This window comes from Pavona decussata, unplaced genomic scaffold, assembly GCF_977016875.1.
Source record: "Pavona decussata unplaced genomic scaffold, jaPavDecu1.1 SCAFFOLD_36, whole genome shotgun sequence".
Lineage (NCBI taxonomy): Eukaryota > Metazoa > Cnidaria > Anthozoa > Scleractinia > Agariciidae > Pavona > Pavona decussata.
In genome coordinates, this window is record NW_028145458.1 from 1069951 (window position 1) to 1086092 (window position 16142).

Genomic DNA, 16142 nt, shown 5'->3' on the forward strand with positions numbered 1-16142 from the left:
TAGGTAAGTGACATTCGTGGTTTAAGAAAACGTTGAAGATCTCAGACAAAAAACTACAAGCAGAACATTGATACACTTCCGTAGCCATTTTGTTTGCGGCTCTTTCGGCTTGCGTGACGTTCGCGCTCGACCGGGGAGACTAAATCCGACACTCATCGCGAATGGAACACAGAAAATTCGGTAATTCCGGAAATTTCGGAAAGAAGGGTTAGCTCAAAAGGTAGTCCTAAATTTTCGGAAATTCTTTCCGGAACTTTTCCCGTTCCATTGGATTTCTGACCGGAAATCTCGGAAATTTTGACTGAATGGAAAGCGCCCCATGTGTACAAGAATAGCTATCAACCTGGGAAAAACAAATGAATTAAAAAAAATGAGCTTTTTAATCTAATTTATTGAATTAATCAGCTACAAGTACCGTATTAGAAAATAGAAAAATGACACAAAGCTAACTTGACTTGAAACATTTCTCCTGTATTTAAACATCGCCAATGTGCATCTCCCTTAAATAGAACCTGGACATCAAAAAAAAATCACTCAATTTGAGTGGAAAACGCCGAAATCTAAAATATTTTGTAAAACCCCATTAATGACTCGAAACAGTTTGAAACGATCTCTTAGTATTGTGCATATGTTACCGACCACATAAATTCATATAACAACACTGGCCTACTATTGTCCTTATTAGCTTGCCATTTTAACATTATCTTGATTAAAGATCAAAGATTTTTTTTAGAAAATTGTTCTTTCTTCAGAAAAAAACAAAAACAAAAAAAAAAACAACACTTCAAAGAGTACAAAGATGTGCATCCATACATAAAGATTTGAAGTTATCTTACCTCCTTGATTGACAGAGCCGTCGGACCTTTCGCTTTCCACCGACACAGCAGAGCCCCATCTACTTTTGACATTTATCAAACTAAAAATTTTCCTTTAACCCAACAAATCTGCTGTAGAACGGAACATTTTTCAGACAGTCACGCAGGAAAAATAACATGAGGCGTAGGAAAACTTCGATCGCTTCCAAACTAGAAAACTTCTGCAAAGTTTCCTAGCGCTTAAAAATATCCTTCCTTTTTTTGTCCACCATCCTAGTAGCAGAAGACGTCTACACACTGCTATTTTTTATCCAAATCTCTAGAATAACTTAGCAAAGAGCCAAAGACAACTAAATTCGCCCCTTCCGCCGCCATGTTTGACGCGCTGAGGCTCTGGGGACGAGATTGGGGCACAAGCGCAAAAATCACCTCCTCCTTACCGCGGTGAAAGGAAAATTAAGAAAAAAATGCCTTCTGTTACAACAAATCAGCATTAAATAATTTTGCCGTCTGTATGACATTATTATTGTTATTGTCGATGGGAAGTTCGCTTCATATGCACTAAAAATATATATAACTGCAGAAAGAATGAGGAACTGGTGAGGTTACTTCGCTCATATGAAAAGCAGATTTCTATAAATGCTATGAAAAAAATGGGAGCTCCGCTTTTAGGCTTGGCTGAATATATATATTATATGACGGTGAATTTCAAAGCAGCGACCGTCGTGGGAACTTCGCACCGGGGCGGGAAAACTGTGAAACGCACACGTTTGACCTCATGTGAAAACATGTTTTGTGTGCCAGTGAGTTCACGGGTAGATTCAATCGACGGTATTTTGCAAACTCAAGGAAGAAAAATCTTGAAATCGAAAAGGAATATTTTGTAAACAAACTGAAACACATAAACCTCTAAGTTCCTTCATTTCGAATGAGTGCAACAATCATTTCAAGCGAGGTCGCCAAAGGTCAAACGCCTCGATGAACATTTTTACTTTGTGCAAACTTAAGGTTACCCGGGACCTTCAGAGGTGTCTCGCGTTTAAGCGATGTAGCGCGTCCAGTTTAAACTGTAGATACCTAAACCCCTATATCACATTAAAGCTTATAGAGCTGACTATCAAACAATACCAAGAACTTTGAAATAAAATAAATTGTCGAATTTTTCACGACCTCTAATTGCGAACGTCCGAATCACCTTTTTAAAGCTACAAGTTAAAGTGAATTTTGTTTTTTGCTAATTTAATTTGCTCCTCAGTTTCCAGACCCAAAGGGCTAAAAAAATGTGGAGTAATCGTACAAAAATCGCTCTCGGAGAAAAAATATTTCGAAAGAAAAAATTTGCAGACACGTTTTTGTTGTTTATATGTTAAACTAGCTACTGTCCAAATTTGAAGGCAAACGAACAAATTCCTTTTGCGTTTTAGGTCTTTGAAGTGGCTCCTCCAAGTGAAAAAAATGTATTCGAGAAAACAGCGCTAAAAATTCGGCAATTCATTTTATTTCAAAATTCTTGGTTTAGTTAGATAGCCAGCTCTATAAGCTTTAATTTGATATAAGGGTTCAGGTATCTACAGTTTAAACCGGACGCGCTACATCGCTTGGACGCGAAACACCTCTGAAGACACCTCTGAAGGTACCGGGTAACCTTAAGCTAGTCAACAAAGTCAAAACATCGAACTAGCAAAATGAGACTAACGGGTCTCTAATTCATAGGAAAGAAGAAGCTCCACTCTGATTCAAACCAGCCTGATGCTGGACAAAAGGACCGTCAACAAAGTATCTTTTCACCGGCAAATGAGGGGCAACTTTAGCGTGATGAAATTGTTCAATTATTATCGGTAGTTGCCAATCACTTTCTTCGGGATCCCATTTCGGTACTTCATTTCGTAATGCACGTTGTAACACCAACAGGTCTTTGTCTAGTTTCAAACGATCTGAGTATTTGCGCAAATTCTGCAAACGCAGTCGATTGCGCATAACAGAGAAAAAACTCGATTTTGATTTTTCTCTGGCGGCCACGAAGCTTTCTTATTCGCTCCTCTGCTTTTCGTGTTGTTTCTGGAGCTCTTTGAGTTCTGCTTGCAATGATAATATTTTGGCTTTCGTCTCGGGGTGTTTTTCTCGGATCTTGCAGTTGTTGTGGTGTCAGTAAAACGCGGGGTCGGGGTCGGGGTTATTTTTTGTTCTTTTTTTTCCCTTTTTTTTTCAACATCACAGGCCAATATAAAAAGTTAAGTCTCTAAAGCTTACTAGCTTAGGATAGGTCATCGGTGACAACACTCGATGCAGTTCCGTATTCTGGTGGACATTGGTTCCGTGAATTGACTACCTTTTATTCTTCTACGAGACAATATATTTCCTTGAACCAACAAAAAAAAGAAAAAAAAAATGACCCCGATCCCGACCCCTACCCCGACCCTGACCCCGCGTTTTACTGACACCCCAGTTGTTGCTACTCTCACATGGCCTGGATTTACAGGTGGTTTTTGTGTGACCGCTTTGATGACATCTGTTATATTTACAAATCCTTCCCCGAATGGCGGCTAATGGGGTCAATTCATCTTGCTTAGCTTTTGATTTCTGCAATTCGCCAGAAGCACTGGTAATCTGCACCTCAAGAAGAGTAAATTTTCCTTCATTTCATTCTTCTTTCTATTCAGTGGTTTATTTTCCTGACCGCCAGCAATTGAAGACTCCGTAGTGTTGAAAGGAGTTGTTGCAATCGTTGTCGGTGAAATGTGCAGCGGGGACAAATTTGACGGTAACATTTGTGAGTCGTAAGATGAAGCGGCATAACAATTCTTCCCACTAAAACTGTTGAACCTCTGAGAAAGTTCTTGTGGTCTTAGCGGTGTTCTCTTGCTTTCCGGGTCGACAATCGCCTTGATTTCGCTTTCCAAGATGCGTTTTTCTGCCAACAGCAGTTTCTCCGGTGACGGGAAGAATGCATCTATGTCCCCTGGGCGAAGGTATTTTAGCGACCCTAGAGTATGAAATCCACGGCTTTCAAATTCCTTACTGCACTTTTCAAGGTGGAAACCTCCAGGGAAATTTTTTAACCACTTGTAAACTTCGCTCATGCTGTTTTCTCAACGACTAAAATCAGATCTTTCGTTCGGATGATATAATAATCTTCACGCGCCAACTTTGTAAGGAGGCGTGACCGTCAATCCCATTCGCATTTCCTGATTGGCTATTCTGTAAAACTGTTTGTTGGGTGGCCACGGTAAGGCGCGTCGCACTGTATTACCTCAGAATGCCCCTTACTGAACTACTTGCTATTGATGGCCAAAGTGTATCTATTGGATTACAGAAGATCTCAAATACTACCTAGCTTAACTGGGTTTAAGGTAAAGATCAAAATTAAATTTGAAACAGAAAAATATATTTGTACTAAGAACAACACCCTTATTTAATTTAACAAACTTGAGCAACGATCTGTCCTCTTTAATTTTCATATTTATGTGTTATAAGATATTCTTTACGTAACACTATTAATTTATAATACGTAACTTGTAGTTTTAATAAATAACAGGGAAGGAAGATAAATGATAAGTGTATTATAATTAAGTATTGTATTCTTCTCTTGTTAGCAGACGTTATAATCTAATTAGTGTTATAGGCATTGTGCAAACTCCAGTTTTGTATTGTCAATAGTAAAGTGATTGTATGTGGCCTTTCTTTTCGTATCTTCCTATTTTCTTTGTGCATTGACTATATTTTGAGAATGTTAGTAGTGCAAGTTAGGTTTAGCTATTGTAAGTTATGTTACGGTATTGTAAGTAACGCGTGGTATTGTTTAATTTGTAAGAAATGTTAGTATTGTAAGTTATGTTTTGCTTGGAATAAATGTGATTAAAAAAAAAAAAACAATCCCAGATGATTGGGGATGTTTTCAAGTCGGTAGAATCGGAGACGGTCGGGAAAATGCCAGACGATCGGAGATTTCACTGTTTCCCGACCGTCCGAGACTTTCGCGACTAATTAAAACTGAAAATCGTAGACATCCCCGATCGTCTGGGATGGTCGCTAACAAATCGGGAAAATCAGGAGTGTTTCTATTTTCACGACGCGTCCCAGATTTCTGCGAAGGTCGGCGATCATTCTCGACATCTGAAAATTCAAGTTTGTACTGTCGGTGACGTCGGCGACAGTTTTTGCTCGTTACCAGTCCTCTAAATTGTTTCGCGCCAGTTCCTCCCCTGCCTTCACCCCCCCCCCCCCCTCCGACAAATAAAAATGGCGTCTGTCACAAATCAAATCAAATCAAATAACTTTATTTATCCACGGTATTCTCATCAGTTCCGCTAGGTACTACTTATAAAACTACTAGTTACAAAATTCGTAATATAAACTATCTAAACCTGCAATAAATTAAGTAATCTGCTTTACATGAGAGCCGTGTTTGATTAAGAAATTACATTAAAAGAAGCCGCTGCAGCCGGCATGGAAAGATGTTAGAGATCCTGCCTGCCACAAGTGAGTTGGTAAACTGTTCCATAACACCGCACCACTATACCCGAAATTGTTCTTAAGAAAATTGGTTCGGGGAAGGGCGACAGCAACTTTATCTTCAGTGTTGCGAAGAGAATAGCCAGTAATGGTGCTACGCTCGACAAATCTAGATCGAAGATAATCTGGAGCGAGCCCATTTAAAGATTTATACACCATGCAAGCTTTTTGTATCTGGCACTGAGATTCAAGCTTTCTCCAATTCAACACTTGAAAAGGTATTCATTACTGGTGTCAAAGGCAGTGGAGGTCAGGACTCTAGCAGCACGGTTTTGTAGCTTTTGGAGTTTATTGGCAAGAGTTTTATTACAGTTACCCCAGACAACGTTACAGTAATCGAAATAAGGTTTCACCAGAGAATTGTAAATAAATCGCAGCGTTCTATGAGGAACAAAAGGTCGAATGCGCTTCAGGGCCCCACTACCAGAAGCAATCTTCTTAGATAGATTCTCGATGTGAACATTCCAAGTCAAATTTTCGTCTATGTTAATACCAAGAGGTTTGGTGCTGGGCACCTCGCTTATCTGGGCTCTGCCAATTTTTAGAGAGGGAGAATGGACAAACGATCCAAGCCTTTGCCGAGAACCAGGAAACATGAATTCAGTTTTAGATTTATTTAGTGTAAACTTTTTAGCTATAAGCCACTCACTGACTCTGGCAAGATCTTTATTTAGATTAAGTTCAATACTGTCAGCACTATTACCTGTAAGTGTCAAGTGGGTGTCATCGGCATACATTCGAGGCTGTAAGTGCGAAAGAAAATTCGGTAGGTCATTAATGTAAAAGAGAAAAAGGAGCGGTCCCAGTATTGTCCCCTGAGGGATACCGCAGGACAACACACAATTATGGGAAAGGGAGTCATTTAGGGAACATTTCTGATTGCGTTCAGATAAGTATGATTTAAACCACTCAATTGAGGCGCCTCCTATCGGCATACACAGCCAGCTTAGAAATCAGAATACTGTGATCCACCGTATCGAAGGCTTTTTTGAGATCCAAGAATACTACGGCGTTCACGTCCCTCTGATCTATATTATACGCCCAATCATCAGTTGCCTCAAATAATGAGGTAACTGTAGAGTGGAGCGACCGGAAGCCTGACTGGTAAGAGGAGGGTAGATTATTACCCATTAGGAAGGCATAAAGTTGATCATAAATAATCCTAGGACGGTAATTGTCTAGGTCAGTACGGTCTCCCTGTTTGACGGTTGGGAAACAGTGAAATCCCCGATGGTCATATAACCAACCCATAGTGCTAAATTCTTTTAACTTATAACCTACAATCTAATTTCATTCCAGTCCTGTAGTATCCCATTGATACTAAAGCACATCAATCTCCCTGACAAAAAGCCATCCAGGTTCATTTCCTGTCACCAGAATCCTTAAACAAAACATTTTTCTATTTTCGTTTGACAAAACTTTGACCCTGCCGTCTTTAAAGTCTCCAATTGTCTCAAAATCTTTACAATCTGGAGCACCATTTATTTCCGTTTCTTTGCCACTGAAAAGAAAGCTTGCCTGTAAGACGCCCGACTTCAGATAATCTTTAGGTGCCAGGTAGGAGCCTGTTTCGACAAACACTTCACGGGCAGTAGTTACAGAATGGAATTTAATAATAATAAAGTCACCTTCTTTTGCTCCCTCGGCCCAGAAGAAGCCATTGCCCTTGTTATAGGCATCTTCCGGTTTTGTTCCACCACTTGAGCTCATTGAACTGCTGACAATAGCTGACGGATTTAAACCCTTGTATTTAATATCGTAAGCGTCAAAATATTTTTCCTTCGACTTAAAAGAGTTCTTGTTTTCTTTAAAGGAAGAACTGTCTCCGATATGCTGGAACAAGGAAGCCGGAGGTAATACAAACTCTTTATAGTATTTTCTATCATATTTGATCTTTCGCCATAGTTCAAGAAGCCAATCTCCAGGCATTTCGTTATACATGAGATAAAAATACGTGGCAATATTTTCAAGGTCGCTGGAATGATAAACCTTGGCTGTGTGGCCCATGTAGGCTGCGTCTAAAATGGGCCAAGGAATGGTCTGTGATTTGATGAAATCGCGGAGCTTTGGATAAAAACTAGGGGCCGGGATTAAATCATCTTCCAAATGAAGGTAATACTGCGACAAGTCTTTGCAGTAGCACATGAGAAATGAAAAGTCTACCACCAGCTTCGACCTCCAGATAGTCCTTTCTTGTGAATCGCCAAATTTTGTCTTCAAATTCGAGAGGGGAGGATAGTATTCATGCGGAGCGAAAACTACATGAAGAAGACCTTGATCAATGTAGGTCTTGAAGAGAAAAGAAAGTTCTGTCAATGCAGCATATTTAAGAGAGTCATCAAAGTCGGCTAAGAATATCACCACGAATACTTCCTTCATGTCCTCCTTGCTTAGGGTGTCAATCAAACTTTTGACAGTTCTCGCGAGATATGTTTGTCCTGCTGGTCGAGTGATTGACGAGATCCCAATGGAAAGAAATCCTAGAAAACATTGACATTATTAAAGTAGCTAAAGTAAGCAGTCACACGGAAAGATTCAAAGTCACTTAGTGATACAACAAAGAACAAAGGGGCAATGAGATAAATAAACGATTCGTAGGTGAAAAACCAACAAACGACTTACAGCAGCCTTGTGAACGTCTTGCATGTATTGTCGCACGTTTTTTATTTAATCGTCGCATTTTGTAATAGTTGTCACACTTTTTAATGACAAGTTTAACACTCTGCCGTCGCACTTTGTGATAAATAATTATTCAGGATAGTTTGTGGGCCAACCAGTAGATCCATCTTCTAACAGGGGAAAAGGGGAAGGAGCGCCACTCAAAGACAGAGAACACAATTACATCCTCCCTAAGGTCTTCATGGAGGAAAATTCCAGTGTTCCCTAGTAAATAGGCAGGTTTTTTACCCTTTGAAGTCTTGGGAGGCCTTGGAATGTAAAAATAACACCTGTGAAAAGCTCAACTTGGAAATGAAAATACGAAATCCACACAATACTACACCGGCTAAAAAAGGCACCTTACCACGTCAAAGGACCCCTTGAATTTCCGCTATGAAGACGTTCGGGGCAAAGGCCTTGCGTCCTGACTGTCTTAGTGTCACCCCTACCCACTCTCCTCTCCTGTGAGTTAGTAGGTCCACTAGTTTACAGAACTCACAAACGATCTATTATGCTAGATCTGGTGAAGTTTATCACAAAGTCCCACGGCGTTGTTACAAAGAACCACAGGTTATTTTAGTAGAAATTGTAAGAGCCTGTTATTACAAAGTGTGACTGTTGTTATCACATATTGTGACAGGTATTAAAACAAGCGACGATGAAATCACAAAGTATAGAGGGAGGGATTGGCTGACTTATCCATTCATTTACCGGCTAACTGAGTGACTGACTCTCTCGCTCACCTACTCACTAAAAAAGCCTCTGGGTCCTCAGAATATACCCGCAATGTTCGATGATGTCCTTCAAAAGGGTACCTTTCCATCCAAACGGAACACAAGTGTTTATTTTAAAACCGATGTACTAATAATAATAATAATAATAATAATAATAATAATAATAATAATAATAATAATAATAATAATAATAGTAATAATAATAAAAATAAAATAGTAGTTTAACTTCCAAATATATATTTTAGTGATGATGCATGAATTGTATATAGGTTTTTAATAGTTTTAATAGTTTTAACTTGTAAATATCGATTTTACTCCGAATATTTCAATAAAGTTTAATTTTATTATTAACAAAAAATAAATAAATAAAATAAAATAATAATAATAATAATAATAATAATAATAATAATAATAATAATAATAATAATAATAATAATAATAATAATAATAATAATAATAATAATAATAATAATAATAATAATAATAACCTTTGTTTACTCTCGGCAGTGTTTATAGCACAAGTGCTAGTGGGACCGAGCATTAAACGTTACAAAGAAATAATTTAAATTGAAAATAACATGTACAAGGTGAAAGGCGATAGAGCGTCCTCTGCCAGTTAGAGGGATTATAGCCTTAACAAGCTAATTTGTTTAGGTAATTTGCTCGCATCAATTTTGCAATCAACGTTAAATAAAACTAATCAACAAAATCATTTTCTGAGTCCAGAACAGTTTACATTCAGACCAAAAGTTAGAACTAAAGTGTTCGTTTCCTTGGCAACTACTCCATAATTACTCCAAATAACATCAAAAACTGTTGTTTGTGACAAAGCTTCCCAAAGCATACGGAAGTCGCACGAATATTATCAGTTTCACAATTAAGTATCTGAGTTTTCTGCAGGAATCGAACTTGATTACTTGTAAAAAGCGAACAATCATAATACGCGTAAGATTATAGCTAAGAATTTAGCCAATAATTTTGTAATGATATTTTCATAATTCAACTAATCTGAAGTTTGTTTCTATTTCAACATCAAACTATAGTTAGACCAATACTTCCATTAGGAGAAAAACTATATACTGCCACTGGCTGCTGCCACTGCTTCTGCTGCTGCTAATACTAATTCTACTTCTGCTGCTATTGCTGGTGCTGCTACTACTACTGAGCTGTTACTGCAACTGCTACTGGATCTTTTCGAAAAGTGTTGAGTTCATAAGTCGTGGCTTTTTCTCGTCCTTCATCAAGAGGCCAAATCATCCTAGTTCCTTCCCTAGATAACTCATTAACCTAGGCCTGATCTTAGATGTATAGGTTTTCAGGACAACCTTCCTTTGGGCACGTCTGCATTCTTTACTTTCCCACTTATTCGCTGTCACTGACTGACTGACTGACTGACTTACTGCATGGACCTAATGAACAAACAGCAGCCAATGAACGAACGAACAGCCCGGATGGAAGGATGAATGGATGGACGGATGCGTGGATGAAGGTAAGACAGTTACCACTATAATTTATTTTGAGCGCGTACTACTACATTATATCTTAATGTATGGTCCCGAGGGAAACAGTTAGTTTTGTTTTCCCTCGAATCCTAATGTTTCCCTCGACTTCGTCTCGGGAAACATCAGGACTCGAGGGAAAACAAAACTAACTAGTTTCCCGAGGGACCATACATTAAGTGCTGTGTTATATGATTTAGACTTTCCCTTCAACAATCACAGCAAAACAAACAAAAAAAACAAACAAACAACTGAAAGGGCAACAACTATGGAATTGTATCCCGGTCGAGATACATTTGTATTTGATTAAGGGCACGTGACCAAGAATCAATCAATCACAATGCTCGTTTTCTTGAGTGAAAGTCTAGGTAAATATTGTGCCATGCACCCTGGTGTATAAACAGGAACCGATAACGTAACCTTTCATAGGGTAATATCCAGCTGTTTTTCCCGTTTAAACCCCAGTCACCTCATGCGACAGAAAACTCACTTTTTTCTTGCGGATATCTTCCTAGTTTGTTTATTTTGGAGGAGTTTATTAGCTCTTTGCTCAGGCAGATGGAGGCACTTCCTGTCAAAGAAAATCAATACAATGACAATTTTATTTTAGTTCCGATTTGTTTAAACTTTGTTATACCACTGTCTTCTCCTTTTTACTTGTAAGGACGCGTATCGTTGAAGCGAGTATTGTGAGGGGAAGAAATATGGGCAGTCACTCACTCACTTCTTCCCGCGTAAACTTTGACTGGTAAGTCCGCGGACCAGTGCAGACCCTCAAACTTTACTTCATACTGTCAGTTACCAAGACCGAGCGCCACCGAAACGGTTCATTTTCTCTGAAATATAGCTATGGCTATGGCTAGCTATAGCTCGATCAGCTCATGAAATGACCGGTTTTTGTGGCTACGTTTTCTATTGCTGGATGTATTTGGATGCTTGATGTACAGTGTTTTGTCTTAAAGTTTGAGCTCACACTCCATTCCTTGGCCTCAACGAATCGGCCGGTGATTACCTTTATGGGCGTGAAATGCAATTTTACACGCCGTTCTGTCGTAGCAAGTTGGCGAATCAAGCGTCCTCTAAAAGAATGTGCCTCAACATTTCATAGCAACCCACGGTTTCTAATTCAATTAGTAGGGTTTATTCCGAAAACTAAGCCAATTTTATCAGTAAGGGTCGTAGAAAAAATTCATGTTTGTCAGTTGTTTACGTTCTGAAGGTTGATTGACAACTCTAGGTTTGAACTGCCAGGCCAGGTCCCTTTTATACTAGAATTTCCTGTTTATGACATGTATCGGCAGCTTCTGCTGTCATTGTCAGTTACAAGCCAGAGCACTGAGTTGAAGTTTTATAACAAACATAGAACTAGCTGGACTTGCTAATATTAAAATACAAAACAGCAAAAGAATGTGTAATTATTATTAAAATAGTTTTAGATACATACGTTTCAGCTGTTAGTTTAAAGTAGATTTCTCAAAAAGGAATCCATTTCCATCCAGTGGAAAAATCCTCCTTTACACCAACTTAATCAGTTTTAAACCCTTTTTAAAATTCTCGGGTACTTACATATTATTTTCTCGTTTTGTCACTATTTTCATTAGCAATTATTTTAAATTCAGCTCTGTACTTTGCCTTGTAACTAACGATGGTAGTAGAAACTGTCAAAACACGTCTTTAAAATTGAAAAATGCTGGGAACCATTCTGCACAGCCCCAGACATTAATCATACATGCACCACTGCCAAACTATGCCTTTTACAAAAATAGCAAGCGTGAATAGAGTTTGAGTTGCTAAATGTATACATAATTAATGAATGAGGCGGTGTGGAGATCTTACCAAAACAACGCAAAAAGGGGTACGAAAGAGTGATCTAAGTCAAACTTACGTGGCATCATGATGCTTGATTCAGATGTATCTTTTTTGAAATTCAAGGTGGAATGTGTTGGTAATTCTGCACTTAGTGGCACTGTCTCTACAAAACAAAAAAGCCAATACATGGTTAAGTATTGAGCCAGTCAAAAAAGAACGAAACAGCGACGAGAGTCTCCGGCACTTGTTCAACCTTGTAACTGTGCTGTAAAAGACTACCTATATACTATAGCATGGCGTTCCATTGAGCCGGTCTTTTAATGCCGTTTAATACTACATTTAATATAAAGTCCCTTTCCTAGACATTACTCCAACCGAGATGCAACCGTTTGTTCGTCTGATGTGATTTTAACACGGACTTTGGACGACTTATCCGTCTAGACGAACAAATCGACCTCGAAATATCGTCTTCAGTAATAGACGAACAAATCGACGGACTCAGCTAGTAAAGCGGGCGACACACTTGGCGATTTTATACGCCGATCGCCGCGATCGGGGAAAATCGCCAGGTGTGCCCGATGCAGCGATTGCGATTTTCGCCGATCGCCGCGATCGGCGTATAAAATCGCCGATATCTGGCATGTCAGATATCGGCGATTAAATTTGCAGGCATTCGCGAAGTTTGCCCGTTCCCGCGATTTTCGACGGTCAATGCTGCGAATCACCAGTAAAGCTAACCCATCAGGTTGGCGATTTTATCACATGACTTTTCAAAACTGCCTCATCGCCGCGATGGGCGAAAAAAATCGCCAAATGTGTCCGCAACAATCGGTGGCGATCAAATTCGACGCGATCGGCGTATTAAAAGGCAATGTCCCTAAAAGCGTTCCACTCGATTTCAGACTCGAAAACACTTTTGCCTCATATTTATATCATCAATACCACTATCCATCCTTATAACGAAAATGCAGTTAGAATGAGGAAATAGTTTATTTTACTGCCATTATCAGTATTTCATCTCTGAACGACCGTTACCGGCTAAAATATGCAAATTTTAGAAGCTGTTATTCAGGTTTTTTAAGGATCGTTAAAAGCTACTGCGGGCCGTTAAAACCTTGACCATTTGCACTCATTTGGAAGTATATTGCTTCTTCTTACTGTTCCAATACGATTTAGCCGTATTTCTCTGTAATCAACAAATACAGGTTATCGTTATTCTAGTAATTCAATTAAGTAAGCAAACTGCACCAAAATATGCCTCAGAAATTTCACAAAATTCTAAAAGTGGCACCTAACCTAGACTTAAAAACATGTTTCAGTTAAAGATAAAGAGGTATTTTATCAATTTATGCAATAAAACTTGTGGCACAACGCGGTTCAGGATTAAAGTTTTCGATTCAAATTTGCATATTGATGCTGAATTTTCATTGCGTGACACAGGCTGCTTTGACAGAAAAATTTCTCGTCCAGTTATTCAAATATTTGCCACGTCTTCTATTTTCCAACCAAAAACTTTATCTCTCTAGTTCTTCCTTCTTCAATGATACCTGTTGTTCCAAAATTCCACAGGTGTACGTAAGATGCAGTTTTAAGCTTGATAAATCCCAACATTTGTGTTAAAGTGCAGTGTTCTCTAAATTGTCAAGATGCAGATTTCAAATTTCTTTTCAGAAGCAAACCTCTTTTACTTTAAAATGTGGTCCAGTGTGAAGCAGCTGCATTACTCAGTATTTGATACGATTTTATCTCCATCACATTTTAAAAATGAACGTTAGATGTTAAAAAAGTAAATCTCCCACAGCGTCATTAAATACGCGCGAACAGGTCAGAAACTTTTGGACAAGGACTACAAGAGCTGGAATGCGGACCGCGAATAAATAGTTTTGCTTTATTTAATTATCACTTAACAGGAGCACACATCTTTATCTAATTTAAAGACCTTTCCTAATGAAATTTCAATAAGATAGTTTCGTCCTGTCACTGTCTGTTTCTTCTATTGAGAGTGGTCAGCTATATTGCACACGCTCCTTGGTCCACAGTCCGGGATCCAACGCTACCCACTTACACAGCCAGTTGGCACGCGCAAATACTACAGCGCTGATACTACAACTTCAACATGAATTTCGAATCGTGCAGCTTCAGGCAAATTAAGAAAATAGCGTGTGGAAGTTCGCGCAATTTGTCCCAAATGGTTAAAGTAGATGAATGTCAGGACACAATTACGACTCAGCTTGAAACATGTCATCTACCAAAGTCTGGACTCAGTGAAGCGGAACTAATACTGTCAAGGGCCGGTCATTTTGACCTTACGAAAGATCAAATACAACAGATGGTAATTTGCCCACAACATCGGCATAAACTCGAAAAATTTTGGCGGCCACCTTGTTCTTACCAATATCCATCGCATAGTGGACCAAGAAAAAAACATTGTAACGAAAGGCATGTAATTGGTTTGGAGACTGCGAAGAACATACAGTCGGTTTTCAAAGTCACCGTGGGAATAGGATCACGTAAGAATTAAAAATACCACGTGACGAGGCGGCCATGGTGGGGGTCAAAACAAAAGAATATTTCCTCGAAGAATTTACATGAAAATAGATTTTAGTTCCCAGAGGAGAGAAATGCTTTTGGTCTTGACCACCAACATGGCCGCCATGACGTCACGTGCAAACCAGCAATACCGTAAAATTCCGAAAATAAGCCCCGGGGCTTATATTTTTCAAAGACCGTTTTTAAGGGGCTTATTTTTGGAGGGGCTTATATACGGAAGAAAGTTTGGGTATCAAAATCGATTGGGCTAGCCATAGAAGTACATTTACCGTTTTTGCTTTGTTTTCCCTTGTATTTAAGGGCAATTTTCCAAGTACAGGCCCCGGGGGGCTTATATTTGGCGGGGCTTAATTATACACGGAGGGGCTTATTTTCGGAATTTTACGGTAATTTAATTACTTAATTCTTTATCAAGATGAGTGTTTTTCTTCTTTGAGAAGACAAAGGGAAAAGGGAAAAATTTTTGATGATAATGATAATGACGTCGACGATGATGATGACGAAGTACTGTAATTGTTGCTGTTGTCATAAAAATTGCAAGACTATGATGAACTCAGTAGTTCACTAAATCTTTTCTATTCAGCAATATGTGGGAAGTGTAGAAGCAAACATAAGGAGGTGATGGACAAAAGTAGGAAATGGCTTGAGTTAGATTCTATCCTGACAAGGAAGAAGAATGCGATCCGCATCACAGTGCTGCAGCTTACGACTTAAGAAACAGGTCAACGATCGTTGTTGGCGGCTATCTACCTCTCCTTGTAGATGCCTCCATTCTCCGTGTTGATGATGTAAAAAATTGACCTCTGAACAAACCCCTTAAAGGTCTTGGTATATCTAAACACTTTTCTGAAAGATCCGCATTTGGCCCGTTCAGGACCAAAGGTACACACCGGGTTTACTAAATTACGCGCTGCGGCATGTATCATTCCGATTTTGCGACTCAACTGCTGCGCTCATTTGCGGAATGCAATTATTTTGAGGGCGGTGTTTACTTAAAAATGCTCATAGATTTATAAAAAAAATGGTTACTTTTGGCGGAAAAAATGGGCTTGCTAACTTTCGCCGTTCCGAACTACAAAACAGTGCTAGGCACAAAAATAAGTTTCCCACACTGTTTTAGGAAGAGTGTCATGTTCGGGTTGTGTTTTCTTGCTTTCACGGGGGGTGGGGTAGGGTTTTAAAAAGAGGCAACACTTCATCAAGGGTGACGCAATATTGCGTCCATAACATATGTCGGTTTACTTAAGATGTCATTTTCCAAAAGTGCCAAAATGTTTTGTTACCAACTCTTGGCAAACTGTAGTGCAGTGTTAACAAAACAAATTTTAAAGACGCCTTTTATTTTATCAGGCTGCTAAAAGAAACTTTCGCGCCTGAGACCCCACAAACGGACAGGCTTGCTGCTAACTGGACGCCTGGATGTTGGAGTGGGGTTGGTAGTGGTAGTTCGCAGGAAGACATACATACAGACGAAATTCCTGAAGTATCCGATGACGTCGTTGCTGATTTTAACGAGGGAACTGGCGAAAATAGCTAGACATTCAAAAAGGGAAGACCTCACGCCA

The 16142-nt window shown here is 39.1% G+C and overlaps 1 protein-coding gene across 11 annotated transcripts in view; it reads right to left on the bottom strand.

Annotated features, from left to right (window-relative positions):
* Window positions 1-5978: 5978 nt before the first annotated feature.
* LOC146484260 (alpha-1,6-mannosyl-glycoprotein 4-beta-N-acetylglucosaminyltransferase-like) overlaps window positions 5979-16142 on the bottom strand; it is a 33640-nt gene continuing 23476 nt past the window's right edge. For 7 of the 11 annotated variants that reach the window (XM_085105034.1, XM_085105037.1, XM_085105033.1 and 4 more), the window contains 3 exons: window positions 12104-12190; window positions 10709-10789; window positions 5979-7807 (listed from right to left, as the gene is read on the bottom strand). In XM_085105034.1, the coding sequence (XP_084961160.1) occupies window positions 6648-7807; window positions 10709-10789; window positions 12104-12190 (1328 nt within the window). In that variant the 3' untranslated portion in view covers window positions 5979-6647. The remainder of the gene's footprint in view (window positions 7808-10708; window positions 10790-12103; window positions 12191-16142) is intronic. The other 4 variants (XM_085105041.1, XM_085105039.1, XM_085105040.1 and 1 more) reach the window with 2 other exon arrangements.